The sequence below is a fragment of the Eleutherodactylus coqui genome, chromosome 9 (genome assembly GCF_035609145.1).
Source record: "Eleutherodactylus coqui strain aEleCoq1 chromosome 9, aEleCoq1.hap1, whole genome shotgun sequence".
NCBI lineage: Eukaryota > Metazoa > Chordata > Amphibia > Anura > Eleutherodactylidae > Eleutherodactylus > Eleutherodactylus coqui.
In genome coordinates, this window is record NC_089845.1 from 42,724,209 (window position 1) to 42,751,891 (window position 27,683).

The window sequence follows — 27,683 nt, forward strand, 5'->3', positions numbered from 1 at the left end:
TGGGATGTCGCTTCTATGCTTTGGGGGCCGCTGTGGGATGTCGCTTCTATGCTTGGGGGCCGCTGTGGGATGTCGCTTTTATGCTTGGGGGCCGCTGTGGGATGTCGCTTTTATGCTTGGGGGCCGCTGTGGGATGTCGCTATTACGCTGGGGGATGTTGCTATTACGCTGGGGGCTGCTGTGGGATGTCGCTATTACGCTGGGGGATGTTGCTATTACGCTGGGGGCCGCTGGGGTGGGGGTTACTATTATTGCTGGGATCGGTGATAGGGGTCACTATTACCGCTAAGGGTATGTTTACATGTGGCGGAAATGGGCAGGGCCTCTTCAAAATATACAGGGTGCAGATTTTGACTGCTTTTTGGATGCGGAAATGCTGCATAATTTTCTACAGTATTTTCCGCTGAGGACATCCTGCAGGATTTCCGCATCCAAAAAGCAGTTAAAAACTGCACCCTGTCTATTTTGAAACGGCCCTGTCCTTTTTAGAACGAGGGGTAAAATCATATGTCGTGATAAGCCCCGCCCCCTGATGTGTTGGCACTTTGCGATAAATAAGTGGGCTTTGGGTTGCAGTTTGGGCACTCCGTCTCTAAAAGGTTCGCCATCACTGGACTAGGGAGTCAAATTTACAGCTCATGCAGGAATAACATAAAATTACCCTTACAGCACCCCAACCCCAAACTTACAAGTTCACCTGAACCCATTAATGCCGTTGCCGGTAGCCGTGACTTGCCCTGGCGTCACGGCCGGACACATGTACCCACAAAGTGCAGCCTACCAGAAGCTTAATTTTAAATATAACATTTATTGCTTAGATTGTTTCATACAGAACATTGTTTTCTGAATTTGGAAGTACTGTACAGCTGAAAAAAGGAGGAAAACAAGTACCAAAACAAAACTGATTCTCTGTTCATGTGGCATAGACATGTCTTGTACATAATGCATAGCAGCAGTTGAAGTTCCCTTTAGAAAAATATGACATTTTCACCATAGCGTCCCCTTACAATGGGATGTAGTTGCTAATATTGTTCATACAGTCAAAAGGACAGGAAGAAGAAAAAAATAATCAATCGGTATACTGGAATAGTGACTGTTGTGTAGCCCAGCTCTAGCGAGATCGCCGTCTGTGTGATACGGGGCTCTTATTGCATTCACAGTCAAGTGCTTATTGTAGTGATTTCATGACCTCAGCTTTAAATATAGATAGGGAGCACTTAATCGGAAAACGTAGAAATGACCAAAAAAAACAACAAAAAAATAGTAATTCATAGAAATCAAATCTGCAAAGCCCTGAGAGGAAAGGAAAAAAAAAAAAAGAGAAAAAAAGAGAAAAAAAAGACAAAAATTAGCTGAACATGCAAACTAAATATCTATGATTCACCCAGAATTCAATCATGGCATATACTTCACAGTTTAATATCCAAAAAAAAGACACAAAGTAGTTTGGGAACAACGCATATTAAATTCATTTATGATATATTTGTATTTAAAACCCCCCAAAAATTAAAAGATAAAGACCTTACCTATCAGGGTATACATACATTAAATAAAGCTTTCATCCCATTTTCTTTTATTGCTAACCCATGTCCCTCTGTTCTGATCAGGCCTGAGGCATCAGGTTACAGTAAAACATGAAACATCTGGAGGCAATCACTTAATAAGAAAATCTACTAAAATACAGGCTTGTCCTTTAATTGATTCTGATTAATAAGAACACTTGGTAAAACATGAGGAGGAATCATGGGTTGTGATCCAGAACTAGTCGTGTGTGTCTACATATATATATATATGCTCATCCCATACAGAAATATATTACGTTTCACTATATTGTACATTTTTTATGGTTTTCTTCTCAGATAGGCGTCGCTTGAGCCGTTGATTGGTTACATCATTCATTGATTGTCAGGCATTGCACACATACTGTGACAGTGTAGCGCTGGATGGGCCCTCTCGGACTTGACCTCGCTTTTGGACTCTTGACTTTAAAAGTTTGGAACTATTTGTTAGTTACAATAAGAAGAAAAAAAAACTTTTTTTTTTTTTGATAGTCGAAGTGTTTAATTAAAGGAGTTTTAGACAAAAGTAGAAGTTGGAAAACTAATTTCAGGAGAGAATGTGAAATGTTCAAGATCAAGGTCAAATACTGCTCTGTGGAAATGTGGAGGTAGTAGCTCCCAGCAACCGCGAAACGTGCTACTAGCCAAAACAGGACCTTAGTAATACCGGTGTCTATGATACGGGGAGGCCGCATCATAGGTGAATCAGAAAGTAATCTACGTGTATGATTGGTGGAAGGCCCCCTTCACACGGCGGATATGTGCACGCCATATGTAGTGAATAGAAGCCATTGATTTCAATGGATTCGTTCACATGCGCATATTTTTCCTGTTCATTTCGCAAAAAGTGTAAAAACGTAGCATGCTCTATTTTTCTGCGCATGTGCGCACTTAAAATTCCTGTAGATGTCAATGGGCGCAATACGCTACGAGACGTGTGAAATACTGCGCAGAAAAAAAAAACATCCGGATCTTATTAGAATAAGTACAGTAAAGTACGCCGGTGCGTTTGCAAAAAAAAACCAAAAAACAAAAACATAGTTCGTCCACCTGCAGACGGGCGGGTCGGATCCAGCTGCAAGGATTCTCGCCACGGGACCCAACCCGAGCGCCTGCAGAGAGCAGCGCGTACTCACCCGTGCCCACGGCTCCGGCTGTTTGATGTGCCGGCTTGCCATGCAACCGGTGCATGCGCAGACTGGAGCCGGCGGCCGGGCAATGTGAAATAGAACATGCTGCGGTTTGTTTGCCGTGCCAGATTTCGCGTGGACAAACCGCGGCCGTCTGCCTAGGATTGCGTTTGCTAACGCAATCCTACGGCAGCTTCCAAGGGCGGAAATTTTGCGGGAATTTCCGCCCGTCTGCAGGTGGCCTTCATTCCACAAATACGCACAAGCTCATATGAAGGGGGCCTAAAGGCCGGCTTATAACCTACAACAAACAAAGAATTATGAACATATTTAAAGTCCTAGAGGTCATAGTCAACCGAGATGGGGGGTGTGAGGGGGTGTAGGGGGGGATTGCACAGTTACAGTAGAGTACTTAATATATAGATCTATAACAAATAGCCCATTCAGATTTGTATCGAGTGTATAGTGTAAAATATACATCTACACACACATATATATATAACACCATGCATACTATATATATATATATATACACATACACACAGCATTCTTAAACAGTCTCCTCTTCAAGCGCCATAGTACAAATACTAAATTAGCTCCTCCTTCTTGCTTTCTTTTTCGCCAGTAGTTCAACCCTGCCTAAAAACAAAAAAGACAAAAACTTGAAGCGAAGGCATCTTATATTGGAAGACGGCACTCTTTTGCTTCTTTTCACAGTCCAAACTCTGTCCTCCAAAAATAAAAATGGCAGGACACACGACAGTCTGCATTTACAATATTGCGCACAAGCCTCTTTTTTTTTCTTTTCCTTTTTTTTTTAAATGTTTTTTTTAACCGAGAACAGAGTTGGAATGGTGCAACGCAAGAGAACTGCTGAAGGCTAGCATTCAAAAAAAAAAAAAAAAAAAAGCTAAAGTTTATATTTATACACATTTATTAATACCAGGACTCAAAAAGTTACTTGGTAAATTTTTGAAAAGGCAAATATTGCCCAAACGGTTCTGCAAAATGCAGAGAGACTAGTAAGCTGTTGAATTCAAGCAAACAGAATTGAGAGATAGGTGGGCAGATTCATTCCGCCAGGGGGGGGATGTTTTTGTTTTTGCCGAATCCTCTCCGTGTGTTTATCCGAGGTAGAACAACTGCTCAACAAGAACATGTTATGTGCAGATCAGGTTGTGCTACTTTTTTTCCTGGCTTATGGCGACGACCATACACTTTGTGAATAAATTCATCCAGCACTTGTAAAATGCACAAAGGTCCCCCCCCCCCCCCCCCAGAAAATCCAAAGCCCAAAAACTTAGCAGAGGTCCGGTATAAAACTTTTTCTGCAATGTCCGTTGACTTTTTTGTTTTTTTTTTCCAGTTATTGGCTGTAGTAACACATTGCTTTCTCCACAACCGGAAGAGACGACCACCTCTGGAAAGACAGTGATTGATGAACACACAAAAAATAGTTAATGCTTCAATGGGAAAAAAAAGTCCTCTTCGAATAACCATCGACGTTATATCTTCTTGTACAAAATTGAATATTGAAAAAGTGTAATACCAAAAAAACACATAATAAAGTAGTAAGGCACTCAATATCCATAGAAAGTTTTTACTTTTTTTTTTACTATTGAAACAAAGGTTATGGCACATGGTATGGCCTGCCATAATCCGCTGTAGAAAAGTCATCTGAAAAAGGTCAAGTTTAAGTATGATTCTGTCTTAGCAAATCAGGATGGGCGCCTCCTAGGATTGGCTCATTTAGGCCCTACAATAGGCAAGGATCCCTCTGAGGTTAGGAGATTCATAGTAGCAGGCTCCTTGTTACTATCCTCTATGTTTTTGGGTTCGGCGGACTTATGGCTGTCTGGATCTTTACCGCGTTGGGTTGGGGTGTCTCTTACGGATGCGGCTTTATTGGTTTGAGATGATTCCTCGGCATCGGCATTGGACTGGCTGGTTCTGCTCCTGGTGGCAGCGTAGCTGTTAACGGGTGTGTCGCATTCGTTTTCAGATATGTGGTGTGTACTGCTCTGCAAAGACTCGGCGTCGCTTTCTTCCTCCCCCCGAAGCAGCCGTTCCTCCTTGTCGCTCTCTTTCCCTTGGCTTTTAGAATCTCGGATTTTCTGGTGGATTCGCTGGTGACGAACAAGACTGTGTTTTAGAGTAAAAGTGCGTTCACAGGTCTGACACTTGTAAGGTCGCTCACCTACAAAAAAAAAAAGTGGTAAGCATCGGTTAATGAATAGCGCGTACAAAGAAAACATCTACTTTAGCATGATTTAAAGGTACATTCTAATTGACGTGTCAAACTCAAGGCCCGCAGGCCAAATCTGGTCCGCCTTGTTACTTTTTATGTGGCCCACAGCGAGGAACGCCTCTCTACTTTCCCCAGAGAACGTAGCCAGCGGTGGCAGTGGGTGCCATCTTGAATTCTGAGCTCCAACGCTTACCTCCACACTGCTCTGTTCACAGGTGGAGGCAGAGCTCTGACTCCCTACCCAGGCGCCCTAGCCATCCTCCAAGGTGGGAAGCTCATTGCTGGAGGGGTGGAAGGGGAGGAACGCCATCATAGTGTATAGAGCTCCATAGCCACGTTAAGGAGTAATCCCAACGTAAAGCAATAGTGTTTAAGTCGTCCGTATTGCGCATATAAAAAATACGTTCATAACACGGAGCGCAAATATGCCCATGTGAATGAGTGCTTATAAAATAGCCCTTTGAAGCCAACCATAATGCGAATATGGCCCTCAGTGAAAATGAATTTGACCCACCCTGTTCTAATTAATGTAGATCTGAGAGTGATAACACGGGTTCTATGGCTATGCTCACAGTACTCCATACACCAGGGCAGGGCAAGTAAGGCCAAGTGTACCTGTGTGAGATCTCATGTGTCTTGTGAGATCCTGAAGGGACCAGAAGCGTTTACTACAGACTGTGCAGATCTTCTTCCTTTTGTCGGCCTTTGTCCCCTTTGTCTCAGGCTTGGTGTGCTTGTCATCACTTTTTTCCAAGGACTTCTCAGCTTTTTCGTCGGAGTTCTCTTCGCTGTCCGTTTGCTTTAGTCCCAGTGGTTCAGCCACCACAGTAGATTTCGAGACCTTCAAGTCAACTGGAAGCTCTTCATCTGGACTTCCTTGCTCATCAGCACTGACAAGAGTGGAGTTGCAGGCAGGGGTTGATAAGTCATTGCATTCAAGTTCAACAGTTTTCTCTTGTGCCTTGCTTGCACACGAGTGTGCCCTCTTGTGTCTACCTAAAGTGGCGGCAAACTTAAAGTTTTTCCCACAAACATCACAAGAGTTGCTGGTAGTCTGCTCACTGGCCGACAGCTTAAACTCAATTAGCTTGCTTGCAAAATTAAGGTCAAGGCTTTTATTGCTGACAACGTCATCCTCCAACTGCTCCTCTCCATCCAGCTTCGACTCCTCTTGGCTTACGGTCAGATCCTCGGCTTGCTTGTTCTTGGATACCGGTTTCATGTCCGTCAGTGGAGCCTGCTCCGCTTTATCTCGTTCCCCAGAAGTCAGGTCTAGAACATCAACTTCTGCAGCTGACAAGTCCGCATCAGACTGACTGTCTATAAAGAAACATAGACAAGAGTTTAGCAGGTTATCCTCCATCAACTTCCTCTTGAGAAAGCAGAACTCATTAACCTGTGCAGTAAATGACCCAACTGTGCACAAAAGAAATCCACAAAAGTGTCCGTGCTAAGCCAATCCCGGTATTCCCTTTCCATCCCCAAGTCCTATCACCAGGGAAAACCGTTTTACAGGTTGCATAGAAATAGAATCTACATATAATGGTCAATAACTTTGCTGCTATTGGGATATGTCAGATCGAATGCTTGGTTTAGACACATCGATTATTGCTCAAAAGATGTCTTTTGAGCGACTTTTGAGCAATAATCCTTGTGTGCCTTTAAGCGCAAGGTGATTGCTTGAGCGATCACTTTGTGCTCCGAGCGGGGGATGCAGAGGCGAAGCGGGGCCGCCCGTCTTCTGCATCCAGCTGTTTTCTGCTCGGAGCGCTACAGCTGAGCACTCCGAGCAGGGGATGCAGAAGACAAGCTGGTTTGCCTGTCTTCTGCATCCAGCTGTTCTCTGCTCGGAGCGCCCGGCTGTTATACAGCTGAGAGCTCCGAGCGGGGTATGCAGAACACAGCTGGACCGCTGTGCTCTTCATACCCCGGCTGTTCACGGAGCGCTTAATTGTTGTGTCTAAATCAGCCTTAAGAGAGGGCTGGGCAATCAATGAAATTAATTTAATTGTCAGTTTGTTGATGTACAAAGGTGATTTTAGACGAAGCGATTATCATTCCCAAAAATTGTCCAAATGAGCGAAGGTGAGCAATAGTCATTCAGTCTGAATGTGAGCAAACGACCGAACAACGAATGACAATTGTTCACATTTTGCTTGTTGCTCATTTCGTGCAGGCATAAATATCATCGTTGGCTCCTTCGGTGTAAGCGGCGTCGGCGCTCGTTCAGTCGTTCTCAGTCACTCATACAGCGGATGTGAAAGACTGAACGATTCTTGTTTCAATGAGCAGACGATGTATCTGCCTGTCTTGATAGACTGCATGAGTGCGAATGAGCTAGCAGTAATGTCAATCGCACGTTCAAAAGATAATCCGCTTGTCTAATAGTACCCCAAATCTAACTTTCATCAGAACTGCGAAATCGACATTAGGCCAGCCCACTGTGGGTGGGGCTAATAGGGGGGGGGGTGCAGGATGTCGGGGAGCAGAGCTGTGATGACTGGGGAGGAAAGTATATATGGAGGAAGTGAAGGGGTGTGTGCATAGTACATGGAGGGCAGGATGACTGGGGGGGGACCCCATCCTTAATGGGTATATAACTAAATCTCATACTCCATTCTATAAGGGGATTGCAGACCTAATATTCTCATGTGGAGTACTGATAATCAGAATATATTAGGAATTATTGTGTATGTGATTCCCTTATGCTAAAAAAGGCAACAAAAAAGAATGAAAATAAATTTTAAGAAAATTCCACTTTTCGACTGAATCTCCCAGCCCTATCTTAGTCCATTAACATTCAGTGGTGCATTCAAAATTCTGCTATCCAATAATATTGTACCGTAGGCTGCGTTTACACTGAATGATTAACCTTTATTTTCACTCTTTTTTTTTTTTTACAACTATAATCGTTCCGTGTAAAAGGGCCTTAAGATGGAAGTCCTATAATGCACTGCAGTCTTGTGTGCTGTGGGAGAGATTTTCGTTACCATCACTTTCCTGTACAGTTTCTGGTATAAACACAACATCTCCCACCATGTAAAGCAGTAGCTGGTGTTCTGCGCAGACACTGAACCAGCAGAGACTGCTAAGGGTTCGTGAAGTCAGAGCTCAGACTGCAGACTTCTGAATGCACTTCTGGATTTGAATGGCATATAAGAGGCATGTGCTGCCAAATTATATATGCATAGATACTATGACAAAAACTAGACATGAATATATTATATACACACACATACGGATGTGTCCGCCATTAATGTTGCTTGAATTTCATTAAGGACTCCAAATTCTCAGGGTACTAAATAGGTTACTTCTCACAAACACCAGCTGGTACACATGAAATGTATACTTTTTTGGGGAGGGGAGCCTATGGGCTATGGATATAGTATAGACATTGGAGGCATTTGTCACAAGTATGCGCTCTTTAACATGGGAGTCCATGTCATATCACGCCACTCACCTTCAGATACGTCAAGCCAAGAGAAAAGTTTAAGAGAGAACACATCTGTATAATATATCCATCGTTATCTACACAATCACATTGAGTGCATGCCCGGAACATCATGTAAAGTGCACTTCCAAATCGATACTCCCCAGACCTACTCAAATGGACACCTACTGAGTTACACAAGTATGGCATCCACTCCCATGTTAAAAAAAAAAAAAAAGGAACAGTGGATAGTAGCCTTTCGTGTGACCCGTTATCTGTACAATTCCTGTGAAAAACAAACTTAAGGCCCATTTACACGGCCCGATAAGCGCTCAAATCACAGTTTGAGTGACAGCTTTGAGCGATCATTTAGCATAAACTATTCAGTAGCTACTCAGCTACTTAAAAACAATTAAGTGTGCAAATGAAGCCTTAGCTGAAAACAGTTAATAGCTGGAGGGCTCTTATCTGCTTTCAGTTCTTTTGTTCTCCAGTGGGAAACAATGCTATCAGCACTCCCCGTGGAGAACTGCTGATAAGGCTGAATGACGATTTTTAGGTTGGACTGAATTTAACGATCAGCCAGCAGTCCCCGAAAGCGTATGATGGCCGCACGTTTAGATGCAATGATTATCGCTCAAACGATCGCTTTTTAGCGATCATCGCTCTGTGTAAACGGGCCTTTAGAGTGGGGGGAAAAAAATGATGTGGTTGCATAAATGTAAACACCCTCTTATATTTGGGGATGTGGTTGTGTTCAGAATTAGCCAATCACATTTAAAACTCATGATAAATAGTAGTCAGCACTCCGCTGCCAGTATTTACAGGGATTCTGACGTATCTTATATGCATCTTCAATGCATTACATATACCATGGAGCACAGTGAAGAGGATCAGCAAGAAGTGGATTTGGCACAAATTTACCAAGAACTGTACGGCTCTCAAAAATTGATGAAAAGACCAGAAGAAAATTGGCCCAGGAGGCTGCCAAGAGGCCTACAGCAACATTAAAGGAGCTGCAGGAGTTTCTGACAAGTACTGGTTGTGTAGTGCAGGTGACAACCATCTCCCGTATTCTCCATATGTCTGGGCTGTGGGGTAGGGTGCAAGACAGAAGCATTTTCTAACAGAGAAAAACATCCAAGCCCGAAAATGTTTCGCCAAAACCTACATTAATTCTGTAAGAAGTCTGTGGAAAAACGTTATGTGGTCTGATGAGACCAAGGGGAAACTTGTTGGCCATACTTCAAAAAGGTATGTTTGGTGCAAAGCCAAATCACCCATAGACCACCATGAAACTGGGGCTTTAGTCAAGGTGGAGAGAATTATGAACCGTCCCAAATATCAGCCCATTTTGGCACAAAACCTTCAGATGAAGAGGAATTTTACCTTTCAGTACAACAAAGACCTCAACATACCTCCAAATCAACAAAAGAATGATCAGGAGAAGATCAATGTTTTGGAATGGCCCAGCCAGAGCCCAGACCTGAATCTGATTGAAGATCTGTGGGTTGACCTGAAGAGGGCACTACACATGAAATGCCCTCACAATCTGACAGATTTGGAGCACTTCTGCAAGGAAGAGTGGGCAAAGATTGCCAAGTGAAGATGTGCCACGCTGATGGGACACCGACCCAAAAAACATTAAATACTGTCATAAAGTCAAAGGGTGCACCAACAAAGTATTAGTTTTAGGGTGTGTATATTTATGCAACCACATTTTTAGTTTTCTTTTTACCTTTTTCCACCCTAGGAGATTTCAGTTTGTTTTTCAGTGGAATTGTACAGATAACGGGTCACATCGAAATAGGATTCATCTTTGTCGGTTTTATCAACATGACAAGAACCTGCCAATGTAACGGGGGTGGAGACCCTTTAAATTCACTGTACATGTAAATCCGCACATATGTTGACTACTCTTTTCGTTAGCGCATAGTAATATATACTAATCAAACAACAGGCCAAGACTACACTTTTGGAAGACGTCTGGATAATGAAGTCTATGGACACAACACCGTATACACGTCCCATCGTACATGCTGAATGTAGAGCCCAAACATGATGTGAACAGAGCCTAGAATAGGGCCTGCTGCTTTGTCGTCCACTACCAATACACATATTAACACACCGACTCGAAGCCAACCACTTAGAATAATGAATAAGCCAAATGTGCTACCTGTGCTATCATGAGATCCAACATCACTTTCTTTAGACTGGGCCATAAGACCATTTCTTCTTAAGGAGAGGTTGGCAACTCCATGTTTGCGTAAAAGATGGCGCTCGCAGTTAGATTTAGTGGAAAAGAAGGCATCGCACTGTGCGCACGGGTAGGGCTTCTGACCTGAAGCAGGAAAAAACATGTATTTATCCAACCAACCTGCTACACCGTACACAAATGCCAAAAGTTTAGGTCAATATGGGAAAAGAATGTATATGCAATTCTGGAAAGAAGTGTAGCAAGCGCTAATATTGAGTAAAGGCTAAGAGCATCGGAGTGATGTGGGCCGCAGCGACAGAGGAGGGAGAAGGGGACGGCATACATTTCCTTTAGAACAAGAGAGCCTCTCTAGGCTGGACACAAAAGCTGCATTATGAGCACCCACTCCGCTTTAATCTGCCTCAAGTTGTTCGTTTTGCTGCTAATTAACAGCTAAATCTGCATTAGGAGATTGCATGGACCAATCCTTACTAGCAGGCTGTCATGTGACCTCACTATGCCTAATTACATGGATCTCCATGTTACATCGGGGAGGAAGAAAAGCCGTGTATCAAATGACAAATGTGCAACAGTCAGCAGTTTTCGCTTAGTGACACATATGGAAAACACATATGCAAGACAATGACGCCGAAGCGTTCTACTTCTGGACACGAGGTTCTCAACGAGATGCAACAAGCTGCTCCCAACGTCACATACACTGAAAATAGCATTCAGCAGGGGAAAACAGTCAAGACTGGAAATTAAGAGTTTAGAGGCTTCTCATGAATTCAGGGTCTCCTGGAAAACAGCAAGAAATCCACTAACAATACACTGCAATACCTAAGGCTGGTCATATGAACTGCTCCTTCCACCCCAATATTGAGCTCCACTCAGCAGGGGGTTTATCATTAAAACTGTAACATATTATACATAAAGTATATATTATAGATGCAACATACTGTATATGGGATAGGTTTGTGTAGCATCTTGTGAGGTGTTCTTTGCGGTTAAGAAGATCTGTTGTCTATACAGGTCCGCCTGACTCTAACGCAGGCTCAGGTATATAGGATGAAGGTCTGGATTATTGATCCCTTTGTTGTAATATATATATATCCACATCATGTAATATATTCTCGTGCTCACATAAAGGGTTTACATTCAGCCACCTTAGTAAGTGATTCCATAGCATACTACATTCTAGATCATTCGATTTAAAGGGGTGAACTTTGGATGTTTGATTATTGTTTAAAGGGACTCCAGATATGAAGCAGATGAGATGGTGCCCCCACTACTCGGACCTAGAGTGATCTGTAATCTGTGGCAAGGGTTCCATTTCCCTATAGTAGACCACAAGGAAAGCCTTGCACAGCTCCATAGAAATCAATGGCCTGTACGTGCAATGCATAGACAGACACTCATTGTAGTTGCTTTCTGTAAAGTTGGGGTTTCTGAACAGGGGGGCCGCACTGTGGCAACATTTTCCAAAGTAGAAAACTCCATAAAGGGGGTATTCCAAAATTGTCTTATCACTTTAGCCATAGGATTGGTGTTAAAAGTCTAATTAGTGGTGAGCTACCACTAATCCCGAGTACAGGGGTTCTTGTGTCCACCTCTCATCCTCACTGCGGAGTCAATGCATCCCCCCACATTGACATGGGGATTAAATGGTGTGACAGTTGAGCTTACATGGTTGGCGCTCCATTCTTTTCAATGGGGCTGATGGAAATGGCCAAGTATAAGCGCTCGCCTATCTCTGTCAGCCCTATTGAAGATGGCTGTAGAAGCACTGTGTATGCTCGAACTCTGAGCCATTCCATCTCTTCACTGAGAGGGGAGCAATAACACTGCAGTGAGGTGGAGAGGGAGTGACATGGAATCTTCCTCCTCTGGTTGGCTAGTTGAGACCACTTCCGTGTAGGTGATAAAAGTCAATTTTGGAAATACCCCTTTAAATTGTATGGCACAACACAGTGCAATGGAAAGACCTAGTCAACTACTTATTCAAGATTTTACTCCAACAGTCGAAGCAGACAGCAACTACAAAGAGTCTCGTTTGGAGAATGCAGCACGCCCATTCATTGCAAAGACAGCTCATAGATATCAATGTGTATTTTACAATGCATCATCTTCTCCAATGGTGGCACCATAGGGAAACTGAACATTTGCCATTAGGTTCTCCTATAGAAGATAGCGGATCACTGGGGGGTTTACAGCAGTAGGACAACCTACCAGGAGATCTAGCAAATAGGGTATTACGTAAAGTGGGCATCTCCTTTACTGTTACAAGATGTACATAGTAGAGGTAGTTCTGTATAAAAGATGAAGGTTGCCAGAGATTCCTTATGTACATGAAGCCAACATTCAAAGCACCATAGAAGGAAATGTCTTAGCTGCATATTCTGGGTAGAACTACAAACCTATCATCAACTCTTTTACCAACGGTTACATCTGGTCCAACAAAGGAAATACTAAGAAAAAGCTTGAAACCGGTTTAGGCCGTCTTACCTGTATGAGTCAACATGTGTCTCTGTAAGGAACTTGCCCAGGGAAAGACACGGGGACAATAAGGACAGGTTATCTTTTGCAAGGAATTGGAGTAGGAGTTTCTTTTTGCTTTCTTATCTTCGCCGCTATCTCTCTCATCCTCACTAGTACCATTTTTGTCTGCAACATCTTTAATGTGTTCTGTAGACTGCAGATAAGGGCTGAACTTATTAGCGTCCGTTGTGGCCAACATCTTCTCAACACTTGCAAATTCACCGCTTGACTCCAGGTCTACACCTATTGCTACTTTAGGCTTATTTTTAGTTCCCTTCTTTCTACCTCTTTTCTTCACTACTATCACCACAGCAGCAGGATTGGAGAGGTCAGATGGGCTTGTCAAGCTTGCAACATTATGGGATCCATCATTGGGCATAGGCTCCTTATTATGGACTGTCATCTTGGATTTGTCAGATTTGCCAGATTTCTCAGTGGTTGATGGATTGTTGGCAGCAACTTGAGAACTAGGGGTTTTTAGATCAGTTTTGAGTAAAGCCGGAGCGGATGATACCGAAGAAATGATCTGTGCAATGGAAGCCAGGGGTGGCAATTCTTTAGTGACTGGAGGCTTTGGCAAGAGTGGAGGTGGTTTAGGCCTCAATGGGCGAAGAATAGTTGCACTTCCGAGAACAGCAGGAGAAATTATTGGAACAGTCAGTTGTATGGGATTTTTCACTGGTTTGGAATGTGTGACAGCTGCACCTTTTTCTAGGAGCTCATTGGCACTTAGGGGAGGCTGGTATGGCTGATAACTAAACAGTTGACCGACAGGGCCACATATTTGCTCTTGAGTGTTGTGTTGAATCTGCGGGTTATCTTTGTCCTGTTTAGTTTGTTTAGGTACAGAGAGATCAATGGGTTCCATGGAGGATTCGAAAGAGGTATACACAGGCTCCTCCTTCACTGGAAACATACATGGGTTTTTGTTCTTTTGAGAAAAGTCTAAGGGTTCATCGAGGTCCACAGGATAGCTGGAAGCAGGTTCACGTTTTAGAGGAAAAGAAACACTCCCATGAAAAAAGCCATTCTGTGGTTCCAGGTAGGATGTGGAAGGTTTACGTTCAGGGTAAGTGCTATCCTCCAAAGGTGGAGTATCTGATCTATTTTGCTCGGGGCTACAAGAACCACACAATATGTGATTCTGGATTTCTTTTTCTTGAATATGCTGGTGTTGCTTGAGTATGTGGTGAATGCAGTTTCTTTTGACCAAAAAGACCGTGCCACACTCTTTGCATTCGAAAAGTTTCTTTTTCTGAAGGTGGCTCCTCATGTGTATGTGAAGAGCTCGATAAGTCTTCAAGTCTTCCCCGCAGCATTTACAAACTGTGTCTGGGGAACAGATCGCATCCACCATTTCAGATGTATTTGAGGATACATATTCGATGTTCTTCTCTATATCCTTCCTGGTGACCTTTAGATGCTTCTTACGTAGGTGTCTTTCGCAGTTCGCCTTAACAGTGAAAGGGTACTGGCATATCTTGCATATGTACGGTCTTTCCCCGCTGTGTGTTCGCAGGTGCCGTATTAATGCCGCTTTGTCGGCCGCAATATAATCACATATGTTACATTGGTAAGGTGATATTCCCAAATGAGTACGTATGTGGGCCCGCAATACACCAGAGAATGTAAACACCTGGTCACAGAAGCGGCAAGGATAAAACACTTTTTTCGCTTGGGTTGTTTTTTTGCCGTTTGATCCAGGAATAACCGATTTCAAATCCCCTTCCGCCACTTCTTGTTTGATCTTTGCCTCCAAGTCTAAAGGCATGAAGGCTTCTATAATACTGTCCTGTTCTAGCTGTGTCTTTAGATCTCGTGGTTTCAATAAATCAGAGTTGGGTAGTTGGGAGTTCTGAGTAGAGGAGCTACAGTTGGCTCCAGACCTGGACTGTAAGTATATGGCGCCGGCGGCAGGTTCTACACTGTTCTTGATCATCCTTAATGGTGGAGGAGGAAGGCTGGGGCTGATGCAGCCTGGAGATGCCTGCTGATTACTAGGAAGAGGTGGAGGAGTAGAGGCAGCAACAACTGTACGAGGAGTCACCGGTGGCTTTGGCTTCAATGGTGGCATATGTTTGATGGCAGGAGACGTTTTAGACAATGGTGGAAGACTAATTTGAGATGGTGCTGAAGAAGCCATCTTTAATATCTGCTGAATATCAGCCAACTCTCCGGAGATAGGTTTTACCACAATGCTGTTGTCTGGTTGTACAGTAAAGCCTTTTTGGAAAGGCTGCAAGGAAAGCAGTTTCAGGTTGTCTTTCGATGAAGGAAGGACCGAGAATGGACCACCGACAGGGGGTGCTTCTAAAGGAGACAACTTCAGCATGGTTGTGTTGCTACTAAGCTCGTGAGGTAGGTTGCTCTTCATAGCTTCTATGTGTATGGCCTGGAAACAGTCTGGTGAAGTCTCCTCTTGACCGATAGGCTTGATGTCTTTGGTGTACTGTAGGCCCAAGGCTGCCATAAAAGCTTTCTTTTCATGTTCCTCCCCAGCCAATTTTTCAGTTTTGTGCAGATTGTTAACCTGACCCTCCTTATGGGTTTCCAAGTGCAGTTTCAGAGCCGACGGCATTGGGAATGCTTTGTTGCAGGTTTCACATATGAAACTGTGCAATTCACTGATGCATCTTCGTAAATTGGTTTCACACCAGACCTAATCCCATTAAAGGGGTAAGAAGACAGAACATTGCAAATTACTATGCAGCAATGCAAATGACTAGGTCAGTGTAATTTTAAACAAACCTTTCAAATTTACTAATTAATCATCAAGACCGACAAATCATTAATTTGTGATTACAAGAACACATATCAAGGCAAGCAAAAAAAAAAAACCTATTGCAAGAGAAGATGCAATCCCAGCCCATATGTAGTACTAGGACTATTACTTGCAGGTTTTATATGCTCGGTTATCTGTTAAGACGCCATGGCATCTTCATATATGTGAACCTTGTCCTATTCTGGATGTGGATGGGTTAACATCTATCTGGGTCTAAGGGCAGACCACTATTTTTTTTTTCTCCACATGCCACTTAAAGCCTTGTGAACTGGGGATTAGAATGATAAGCCCTTTACTGCTATAGAAACCCAAAGAGCATTGCATGTCTCGCTGTGATACTCTACATCCAGCCTATTGCACAAAACAAACAGCTGACCATCTTCCTTTTGTACTTCTTTCTTAAATAGCAGCTTAGTGCAAGATGCGCTGAAAGACTGCCCCGCCGTACCCCCGTCGTCCAACAGCTTAGGGGGGGGGTTGTCATAATGCTCTAGCAATTAGCAATAATTACTTCAGAATATAATTGAACTAGACCAATGAAATCTGGATATAATTTATCAAGACGGACTTGATTGTAGCTAACTGTGGTCTAATATGATGTACTATTATATAAATGTTTACATTCTATCATCTATATCATATATATATATAAAAAATTTTTTTCCTTTTTTTCTTCACATCTGCTTCGGGAGTTCCAATTGGGAAGCAGGAAAGGGGAGTCCCCTGGCCGAACAGATCAGTCTTAGCATGAAACCGAACAGACCCCATAGACTATAATGGGGTCGGCTCGGTTTCTGCTCAGCCGACCAACATTTTACCAAAAGAAAAATCCTGAATGCTGCGCTATTTCTGCCGGTATTTTGTGCGGGATCTGCGACGGAGGGTCCAGCCCAGATGTGAAACCACTCGAAAATATACATCTGATAAAAATTTGTATACTTTATTTTGGAAGCACATTTGTGAAATTTTGTATATTTCTAAGCAAATTAGGAGATGTACCAATTTAATATTATTTATTTAATTTTTTTTACATTAGATGGTTTTTAAATTAATATTCTAATGTAAATAGTTTGGAGGATTACATTTTATTGATGTTAATATAAGGGTACATTCACATGTGGCGTAATTGGTGCAGCTTTTCACTGTGGAAGATCCATAGCAAAATTCACATCAAATTCCACATTACACCGTTGGTGTGGATTTTGACATAGATTGACAGCAGAATTTCACCCCTTCAGTTGAAAGGGTAAAATCCGCTGCGGATCTACGTCAAATACCCCACCAAAATATGCAGAGCAAAACGCGCTGTGGATATCAGTGCGGATCTACACCAAGATCAGTTACGTGCAAATGTACCCCTATACACTGAATTTGTGCCTAGATACATTGAAAAAAAAAAAAAAATGAACCCTAGACTATACAATCACCCATACCAATTAAATATAACCAAAATAATAGGGGATAAGTAATAAAGGGGTTAATGATTTCACACTGACAGGAGAGCGGGGAAGAGAGCAGCTGTTAAAGCGCTCAAATGCTGTGAAAGTTTGTTACTGCAACAAAACTTTCACAACTAGTGCAGTGATTGGCTGTAATTCTGATGATGTCATGGGGACCTGAACCAATCCAATCGGGTCCGAATGACAGCACCAAACAGGCGGCTGTTGGTAACAATGTTTTTTGGGCGTTTCACCCGCTCAGAGAAAATTCGATCACTGGCGGAATGCAGGTCATAAATTTACGTAGCTGCTGCACAAAGCCCAGCAACAGCGATGCAATTTTACAGTCAGCAGTCATGAAGGGGTTTACAGTCTCTGTACAGTCGCTGCTCACTCGCAATGAGTATTTTCCCATAGAACAGACCTATCCTTGGCATTTTATTAGGCACAGAAAGTAAACTTTCTTGTCTTAGAGACTTCTTCCAGTAAGACAAGACCATACAGAACTAATAAGACGTATCAATAAGGAACAGTTCTTTACCTGAGAAATGATAGGGAACTTGCTGCAAGAAAAGTCCGTAAAGCCCAAGTCATTAAATCCAGCTGGGATGGAAGGGTTGCTCTGAATGAATGGCTTTCCAGACTGGTCTCTGGGGAGCAGCTTGTGGATTACAGCATTGTGCCGGAGCAGACCACGGTGGGTGCGAAATGAAATGCAGCAAGTGTCACACCTTGGGGGAAGAAGAAGGGAACAAAGCTTTAGACATGCTAAACGGTATTCATGCGCATATCCACACAAGATGGCATTACAGCTGATTGGCTCTGGACCGGGAATCCAGAAGTTGATGGGACTCTGCAACTTTCAAGAGTATGAAAAGTCACCGAGTATCTTTAATCGTACCAGCCCTTAAATAAGCGAGGCCGGACAACCAGGAACTGGAGGGCAGCCGCAAAGATCACGAGACTAGTAGGAGAGTACGGCCGCTGACACAGAGGTGGAAGAGCATTTACATGCCTATTCGCACAATGGGAGTTGGATTATTGCGCACGCTTGTGCGTGTTTACTGTATTTTTTGCACGCGCTCATCATGCACATTTGCGTGTACAAAAAAACATGCAAGTATGCCCCCATTCATTCAAATGGGCAAATAAGTTAATGAGTTCAATATGTGCCATTTTCGTGCGGAAATGCGCAAAACAATAGAGCATGCTGCAATTTTTTTCGTTGCATGTGCACAAAACGCACGCGCAAAATACGCTCATGTGGACGAACTCATTGAAATTAATGGATTCTATTCACTGCGTATTGCGCTTGTGTGACAAAGCCCTAGGCCGGGTTCACATATTTTCACAGCGCGTGCCATACGCAGTGTATAGAACCCACTGACTCCAAGAGGTTGGTTTCCATAAGCGGATTTTGCGCGCACATTTTCTCGAGCATAACAATACGCAGCACGCGCTTTTCCTGCACATTTACGCCGGGTAATATATGGAACATATATATAAGCACATATGGAAGTAATTACACTAGTTGCCAATTTCAATGAATGGAAACGGTTGCACGTTTTTTGTGCGTGCAAGGAGTACAGTAAAACATGCACATGTGTGAGCAAATACGCCACGCCCTTTGCGCAAATGTGCACGTAACTGCGCTTACAACACCGGCCTAAATCATCTAGTAATAACAGAAAGGTGAACCTGTAGTCCTTCTCATACAAACAGTGTTTATAAGGTTAAAATGGATATATTTGTGTATGTGACTAGTTTACATACGTGAAAAATGAAGAATAAAAAAATAAATAAATAAAAAAAATTCGCAAGCACATAGAGGCGAGGCGTTAGTTTTTAAGCAAAAATGCATCGTGCTCACAATTTTACAAGCTTAATAGCAGTCCAATTTTCCGTTGTCGCGCTCGCCCATGTGACTGCACCCCAAAGAGCGAGCCTCCAGGGCACTACTCATGTGCTGATTATTTATATATATATATATATATATATATATATATATATATATATATATATATATATGTATATATATATATATATATAGCATGTAACCTGCACAGCCGCGCTTACAGTTGACCAGGAAGTGTCACGTATACCATAAGAATACCCCGCAGTATCTGTACGCTGCAAAGTATCCCAGCCAGCTGAGCAGATAGCGCAGAAGAAACTTGTAAAGAACTTTATCACCACGTCTGGTACTTCTAATTTAGCACTAACTCTTCTCTGTCATCACTTGTCCCTTCCCCCTTGACCAAGAGAGCAGCATAATTGTTCCCTTTCTCACAAGGGTGCCACAAAGGGAAAACAAATCCTGGCCAATACCTAGAGGGGTAATAAAACCCTCCCGGCGGCGGCCGGCGCTCCACACCTGTTCATGTGTCCTCAAACTGGAAGTCAGTGTGAAAAAAGATCCCCCAGGAACATTTGGGAGTTGCCCCCACTACAGAGATGCTTGGCTGGAAGGCACTAGTCCCGCAGCCTCCGACCTTCTGCCTTAAGCTGCTCTTCAAGGACAAGACAGGTCATTGCAAATCCACTCTGCGCCCGCGAGGCAGCCGGCCGGGGCTTCAGCATCTTAGACTGGATCACCCGCCCGCACAGCAGATCAGAAACATCTATACATTAAATGCCACATTCTACTACATACATTTTGTATTTGCTTCCAGATCTACAACCGAGAATGGATATTTGACCCCTTAAGGACCAGGGGACGAAAATATACAGCGCTTGGTCCTGGACTTTAATTCCAGCAGATAGTAAATATACGGCGCAGGAGTAATACAATCTAACAGGAGCAGGTCGGGTCCTCGGATGTCAGACACAGCCGAGGACCCAGAGGAGAAGACATGCGTTTTTTAACCACTTCTGTCTTCTCCTTTATGGGCTACATAGCGTTCATTGAATGCTATGAAGAGAATGCAGGAAGCGGCACATACATTTTCTGAATGCGATCTGGCGATCATGTGATCGCCACTGACCCATGGCATCTCAGATTTGACAGACCCCTGACCAACTCTGACAGTGATGTTTTCCCCTGTAACTGGGGCTCCTATGGATGTTACCCCCAGAAGTGAATGACCCCCAGGAGTCTTATAGGACGTATAAAAAAGTTAGCCGGCAAGAGTGCCCTCTTCATAGCGCAATTCTGGCTCTGGTCTACAAAGGGGTTAAAATATATTGTTCTCAGAATTAGTTGTTCGTTTTTTTTTAATTTGTAAAGCAAAATTCATCATCACCCAAAACTACCAACAGTATAATTATATTAATAGCAGACCTGGTGTGCGCCGCCTACGAGGCCTACAAGTCATATACCGTATCATATGCATCAGTACTAGCCTAAATGAAGGCAGAGAAAGAGGGAGTCAAGTACTAATAGAGGCCACTTCATCTGCTGCACACAATATTTCTACACCGCCTGGTCTGATCGTTGCCTTCACCTCCTTGCATTCATTGCCCCTACCTTCCAAGGCTTGGCTGCATGCCATGCACATTACTTGCTGCTTAGCAGAGGCAGGTGCCTGCGCCATACATCATTGTTCTGCAGGGTACAACACATTGGAAGGGTCTACTTGTACAGCAACTCGACGTATGCAAGCAGCGTCCATCGGGAGGCAAACATCTGTGTTCTGTTGTGGATTTACCCGGTCTAATTAGCTTTATTGCGCAGACACACAGTCCCCAGGCTCCTCCGTTTAGCACCTAGTTAGCCTTTTCGTACAGCAATGCTAATACCCCAAAGACTAAAAGATGTTATTCCATTAATAACATGTTCACCACTAGACCGTGCAGGAAGTCAAATTCTCAACAGGCGTGGTGGAAAAAAAACTTTTTTTTTTTTTTTTGACTATTCCAGTTCCAGTCTCACCCGCGTATCCATCTCCCCCCCCCCTTCCCCTCACTAGCTGAAATGGGAGACATCTCCCCTGTCTCTGTGAACTGACATCAAACAGCTGCACTGGCCTCAGCTGCTAGAAGCAACACTCTCACAACTGATACTGTTTGCTTTCCGAATGTGCAATGGAGGCTGAAAGGCAAGACACATGGCTCGAAATACTCTCTTCACATGCTTCCACATCCTGGCTGCATTTTACATCAGCATCCCGTCACGGCAAGCAAAAAAAACACCAAAGTTTTCAAAAACTTTCCAAAAAATATATATATATATATACACACACACATCCCAGTAGGTATAAAATAAGAAAAGGGTCTGTTCTCTTGCATGCGCCCATCACTTACAATAGACAAAACTTGTTAGAACATGCAAAAAAGTTTTTTTCGGCAGAAGTCTGGAAACAATAGTGGAGTTGGTAGGAGTATGAATCACCCCATGTGAAAGACTCTTCTGTCATTTTCCAGTGTAAAATTACACATGCACGCAGCAGTCATCCAAACATGCATGCACACACACCTCCCTCTACAACCAAGGTCTGAAACCATATCATTAGGGCTTCCTATTTTAAGGCTGCTGATTATAGATTGGGCAGGTTGCCACTCACATTCCAGACACAGCGTAGCTGTTTTGGTCTGACCCATACATAGGGATCTCACAAGGCTTCAATACAAGCCAAAAAGAACTTAAAGAGACTCTGTCGCCTACTTTTAGACCTATAAGCTAAGCTGAAAGTGACCCACTGAGTCTGAGGATGTAAGTGTTATACTTACCTCCCCCCCCCCCCATTCCCCGGTGTCAACGCTGAAGCTCCTGATCAATGCATTGAGTGGTGCTGAAAAGTATCCACGGCTGGACTACCTAGCGTGCCGCTCAATGCATGGAGTGGCGGCACACCGGGGGAAAGTACGGGGAAGGCAAGTATAACACTTACATCCCCAGACTCTGCTACATTCTAGGGCTATAAGTTGATGATAGATTCCCTTTAACCCTTTCCAATCCACTGTCTGACCTCTGAAGACATTATGATTTAAGGCTGTACAGCTCCGATGTTGGAAGACGTCCGTCGGGGTTCTCTTACTGTATATTGCCAGCCTCTCTGCTGTTGGAGTCTATCCAACGTGTCACCTCATGCAGTACTGGCTTTAGCCAGCAGATAGCACTGTTTTATTATGGCAGAAAAAGACTAAGCCCCCTAGGAAAACCAGGATACAAATTGGATTGGAAAGGGTTAAGCACACATACATAGTAAATTCTGAACAAAGGCGTACAACTAAACCCAAAAATCGTACTCATGACATTGAGGAAGAAGTACGACCATATAGGAATCAATGTGCTTCATCAATTACTACGCTGTGGTATACAATTATGAACTGTATCATATGACATAAAAGCATCCTCAGGTCATAAGTTAGATGATGTGTCTACAAGGAACGAGAATGGAGGATCAGTGACCGGCACTGCACGCCGTTATCACGTTACAGTTACTGTTACACAAATAGAACTGTTCTAAAGGTGCAGAATAAATCATCGCTGAAAGTACAGTACATACAAAGCGACAGGATCATGGGGAGTACGGGCATGATGAGCAGAGGAGAAGAAAAGCGAGACTAATATACCATAAAGGAGCCTTCTACATGGAGCGATTTGCTCTTCTAGATCAACGACAATCAATGGGATCGGTGCACAACTACCCAGTCTTTACTCGGGCCGATTCCGACTCCATGCTCGATCATTTGGCCCACATAGAAAATGACCGCTGTCGGCAGCACATCCCGTTCACACAGGGAAACATGCAGCACGCAATGAGGATTTTTTCGGCTGCACAAAAATCCAATCAGTCGATGAAAGAGCGCTTGCAAATTAGTCAGTTGATCGGGTGTACGCGGGTCGTCAGTCATGTAAATGAGCCTTCATACAAGTGTTTGTGCCCAATTGTTGGTCTGTGTAAAAGAGCCTTAAGGGTCCTCTTACATAGGCAAATTTCCTGTCCGAATGAGCGCCAATCACATAAGAAGTGCATTAGCGCATGCTAGGCCTCATTCAGAAGAGTGTGTTTTTTTGCGCACCTATGTGTGTGTGTGGGGGGGGGGGGGGGGGTTGCTTGAAATATAGGCCCTACCCCAGAAATCATCCCTAGCTGTCGAAAAAAAAATGCTAACTCACTTGGAAGCGCTTTCCGTCTCTTCTCCCCGTCCCGGCAGTTGTCTTCTGCATTCTGGTGGCTGGGGATTGAAAAATCCCCGCCTCCAGAAAGCACTGCCTCTGATTAGCTGAGCGCTGTGACCAATCAGAGGCAGCGCTAAGCCATTCATTGAGCTGAGCGCTGCCTCCAGCCACCAGAATACAGATGAAGATTGCCAGGGACGGGGAGAACAGTGCTTCTAGATGAGCTAAATTTTTTTCCCCCTACAGCTAGGGATGTTTTTAGGGGTAGGGCTTATATTTCAACCGCTTCATTCAGCCGGTTATAAGCCTATGAAAAATAGGACCTTAAAGGGAACTGGTCACACCCCATAAGAATCATAAACTTGGATATAGTGCTTATAGGACTTTTTATACTTACCAGGCTCCATGTTCTCACATATCGTCCCTGGAAGTTGGCTCTCCATGTACAAGTGTGACTCTTTTCTTCCATCCGTGTGTGCGCACTTTCACTGTTCTCTATGGGAGTCCGAGTGCACTGACCAAAGAAAAGTCACACTTCTAGATGGAGCTTCAACTTCCAGGGATGACAGCGTGAGAATGAGAAGCCTGGTAAGTATAAAAAGTACAGCCCCGGACTCCTTCGGACCTGTTCTACAAGGCACATAACTTAGTTTATGGTGCTTAACCCCTTAACGACCAGGCCATAGTGTTTTTACATCCTGCAGCTGCAGAAAGTGTATGGAGGGAGGTAGCGCCGCTATCTCCCTCCATACAGTGCGGGCGTCAGCTGTTTATTACAGCTGACACCCGCGGGCAATAGCTGCGCTCAGCCGTTCGGCCGATCGCGGATATTAACCCTTTATATGCCGCTGTCAATTCTGACAGCGGCATTTAAATCCCCCGAACGCTGTTTGGGGGTCCCGTATGGCCCCCCCCGGTGAGATCGGGGGATCCGTGCAGGTGTCATGGCAGCCGGGGGCCTAATGAATGGCCCCAGGGCTGCCTTAGCAGACTGCCTATCAAGCCATCCACACAGGGTGGCTTCATAGACTGCCTGTAAAAAAGCAGTATGACGTAATGCTATAGCATTACGTCATACTGCAGGAGCGATCAAAGCATCGCATGTTAAAGTCCCCCTGGGTGACTTCAAAGTAAAGTACAAAAAAAGAACAATAAAGTTTTTTAAATTGTAAAAAAAAAAAAAGGTTATAAAAGTTTAAATCCCCCCCCCTTTTGCCATAACTATTATTAAAAAATCTAAATCATAAAATAAAAATATGTATTTGATATCGCCGCGTCCGTAAACGTCCGAACTATCAAAGTATTGCATTATTTTTATTGCACGGTGAACATCGTCTGGAAAAAAAAATAAAGAACGCCAGAAATGCATTTTTTTAGTTACCCTGTCTCCCAGAAAAAACGCAATAAAAAGCGATCAAAAAGTTGTATGTATTCCAAATTGATACTATCGGAAACTACAGGACATCCTGCAAAAAATGAGCCCTTGCTCAACTACGTCGACGGAAACATAAAAAAGTTATCGCGCGCACAAAATGACCGCAGAAAATAATTGAAAAAAAATTTAATATCTTAAAAAAAAAATACAAGTACTACAGCAAAAACAATACTATATAAGTTTGGTATCGTAGTAATAGTACTGACCCATAGAATAAAAATATCAGGTCGTTTTTGTTGCAGTTTGTGCGTCGTAGAAACAGGACGCACCGAAAGATGGTGGAATGTCGTTTTTTTTTCCATTTCTCTCGCTAAGAATTTTTAAAAAGTTTTTCAGTACATTATATGGTACAATAAATAGTGCCATTGAAAAATACAAGTCATCCCGCAAAAAACAAGCCCTCATACAGCGACGTCGATGGATAAATAAAGGAGCTACGATTTTTTTAAAGGGAGTAGGAAAAAACAAAAATGGAAAAAAGCAAAAAAGCCTGGTCACTAAGGGGTTATAGGATGCAACAGGTTCCTTTAGTTTTCATCTACCAGGGCATCGGATATACCCATAAGAAAACCAGTACTTTGGGTTAAACACATTGCATTTTAGTTCAAGGTTTGTCATGTTGCCCCCGCTTCCCAGAATGAAACCCCACTATATGAATTTCCTCACCCATAGTTTTTTTTCCTTCTTTTACGGTGTTCCTATATTCACATTTTCTAAATTGAATACACATCAGTTGGTTACAGCGCCAAAGTAGGTTTAAGATAGTTTCCTTACTTTAGAGAGGCTTCTGGATGAGTCTCTATGTGAGTATCCAGACTAGACTTGCAAGGAAATTCTTTAAAGCACAACGGGCAGGGAAGGACATCCTCAGTCTTCTTTACTTGCTCAACTTGTTGAATTTCTTCAACCACCTTTGGAAATGCGCAAAAAAAAATAAAAATGATAAAATAGTTTAAATATACATACAGTTATCAGAATGTATAGTGCACTTCAAGTACTCCACCCATCACACATAGTATTGATGGTGCCTTAATGTCTGACTACCAAGGGATCAACTTTGTTAATTATTTGGGTGACCAAACTGAAGGATTGCCCATGCCCAGCCTGCACAGACCCCTTGGTTAGTGGATAATGTGATACAAGCCCCACAACCAGAAAGGTCAGTCATCACCCAAACATGCAATGTGTAGGGAGAGGAGAAAGCTGTTGCCAGACACCTCTTGTAATGGCTTCTCTACTGAGAACAAAAGTATTGGGCAGCTGAACTACAACTGCCTGTTTCTCCTCTTTGAGAGACCCCCATACACACTAGATCAGGGGTGTCAAATATATTTTCACCGAGAGCCACATCAGCCTTATGGCTGCCTTCAAAAGGGCCGATTGTAATTGTAAGACTGTATAATAATATAGGGGCCCCAGCACTGCAGTAAGTGATCCCCATTTTGGCCCAGTAGTAATAGTGACCCCCATAGTGACCCCAGTAATAATTGTAACTCCCATAGTGACCGCAAAAATACTAGTGACCCCTCATAGTGGCGCCAGCAGTAAGTGATCCCCATTGTGGCCCCAGCAGTAATAGTGACCCCCATAGTCACCCCAGTAATAATAGTGACCCCAGTAATAATCGTAACCCCCATAGTGACCCCAGAAGTGATAGTGACCCCTTATAGTGGCCCCAGTAGTAACAGTGAACTATCTTGATGGCACCAATAATCATTGTGCCCCCCCATGGGGGGTTTAGTAGTGATAGTGACCCCCCGTCCTCCTGTACAAACAATACAGTCACCCAGCTCTAATCCGGCGGCAGTCACTTCTGAGTTTGACTGCTGACCACTCTCCATAGCGTCTAGGCTTTGTACTGGATGATGCACACAGACACCGGGGGAAGAGGTCAGAGGTCATAGATTCTGCACCGCCACTGCCGGACTGGAGCTGCAGGCTGGGCGAGTGGAATGCCTGGTAAGTTGCTGCACAGCTGGTGGGCCACATAAAATAAGGTGGCGTGTCAGATTCGGCCCGTGAGCCTTGTGTTAGACATGAGTGCACAAGATGATCAGCTAGAATGGCCCAAATCGGCAGGTCCAGCCAATATGTATCTAGTATATAAGCCACCTAAACTCACCTATGTGCCATTTTTAGGAAACCTATCCAAGTATATGGATTGAAAGGAACATAGTGGTCATAGAACGGGAACAATATGGAAGGGGTGTTAAAGAATATAGCTCATGATGAGGTGTGGAAGGGGTGTGTTGTGAGGCGAGAGGCCAACTAACCGGACAGGCAATGTCTACTTTATCCACATTATACAACGCTGTATTGATTGCAACGCTGGGAGGACGTGGATTTAGGAGTGACAGAACTCCTCTCTGCTACATTGTTGCATATCGACAATATTCTATTTCAAGGTCTTAAAGTGACACAAATTCTCTTATAGGACACGAAGAGGGACAATCTACTGCGGTGAAACTACTAGCTGTGAGACAAACAGCGAAGCGAACTTTATGAAGACGCCATTACCTTCTTTGCTGGTGGAACCTCTTCTTTCTCGGTTTCCTCTTCAGGGTTAGATTTCCTTTTGGATGTCAACCTCCTTCGTTTTTGAGGGGAAGGGGGACTGGTGGTTACTGCAGCATTTGGGTCCTTCTCATGAATCTTCATGTGTCTAAAGCAGAATGGAAATAGAAACTAAATGTGATCCTTTTGTTCATTAGTTATAACCGGATAAGCATTGGTTCTTCTCCGCATTCGCAATGATTTAATCCGCTGCCCTATTCGAGATCCTCAAACAATATTTGCAAGAGTGGGAATGGATTTTAGTCCAAACTTTGACCATTGTAGCAGAGGTATAACTTGAAGCTCCC

General features: G+C 43.5%; 1 protein-coding gene across 3 annotated transcripts in view; it reads right to left on the minus strand.

The window, feature by feature from the left end:
* Nucleotides 1-788: 788 nt before the first annotated feature.
* RREB1 (ras responsive element binding protein 1) overlaps nucleotides 789-27,683 on the minus strand; it is a 95,409-nt gene continuing 68,514 nt past the window's right edge. For 2 of the 3 annotated variants that reach the window (XM_066579294.1, XM_066579295.1), the window contains exons 7-13: nucleotides 27,340-27,484; nucleotides 25,597-25,733; nucleotides 17,865-18,054; nucleotides 13,070-15,761; nucleotides 10,544-10,708; nucleotides 5,553-6,257; nucleotides 789-4,886 (exon numbers count right to left, since the gene is read on the minus strand). In XM_066579294.1, coding sequence (XP_066435391.1) covers nucleotides 4,435-4,886; nucleotides 5,553-6,257; nucleotides 10,544-10,708; nucleotides 13,070-15,761; nucleotides 17,865-18,054; nucleotides 25,597-25,733; nucleotides 27,340-27,484 — 4,486 coding nt within the window. In that variant the 3' untranslated portion in view covers nucleotides 789-4,434. The remainder of the gene's footprint in view (nucleotides 4,887-5,552; nucleotides 6,258-10,543; nucleotides 10,709-13,069; nucleotides 15,762-17,864; nucleotides 18,055-25,596; nucleotides 25,734-27,339; nucleotides 27,485-27,683) is intronic. The other variant, XM_066579297.1, reaches the window with a different exon arrangement.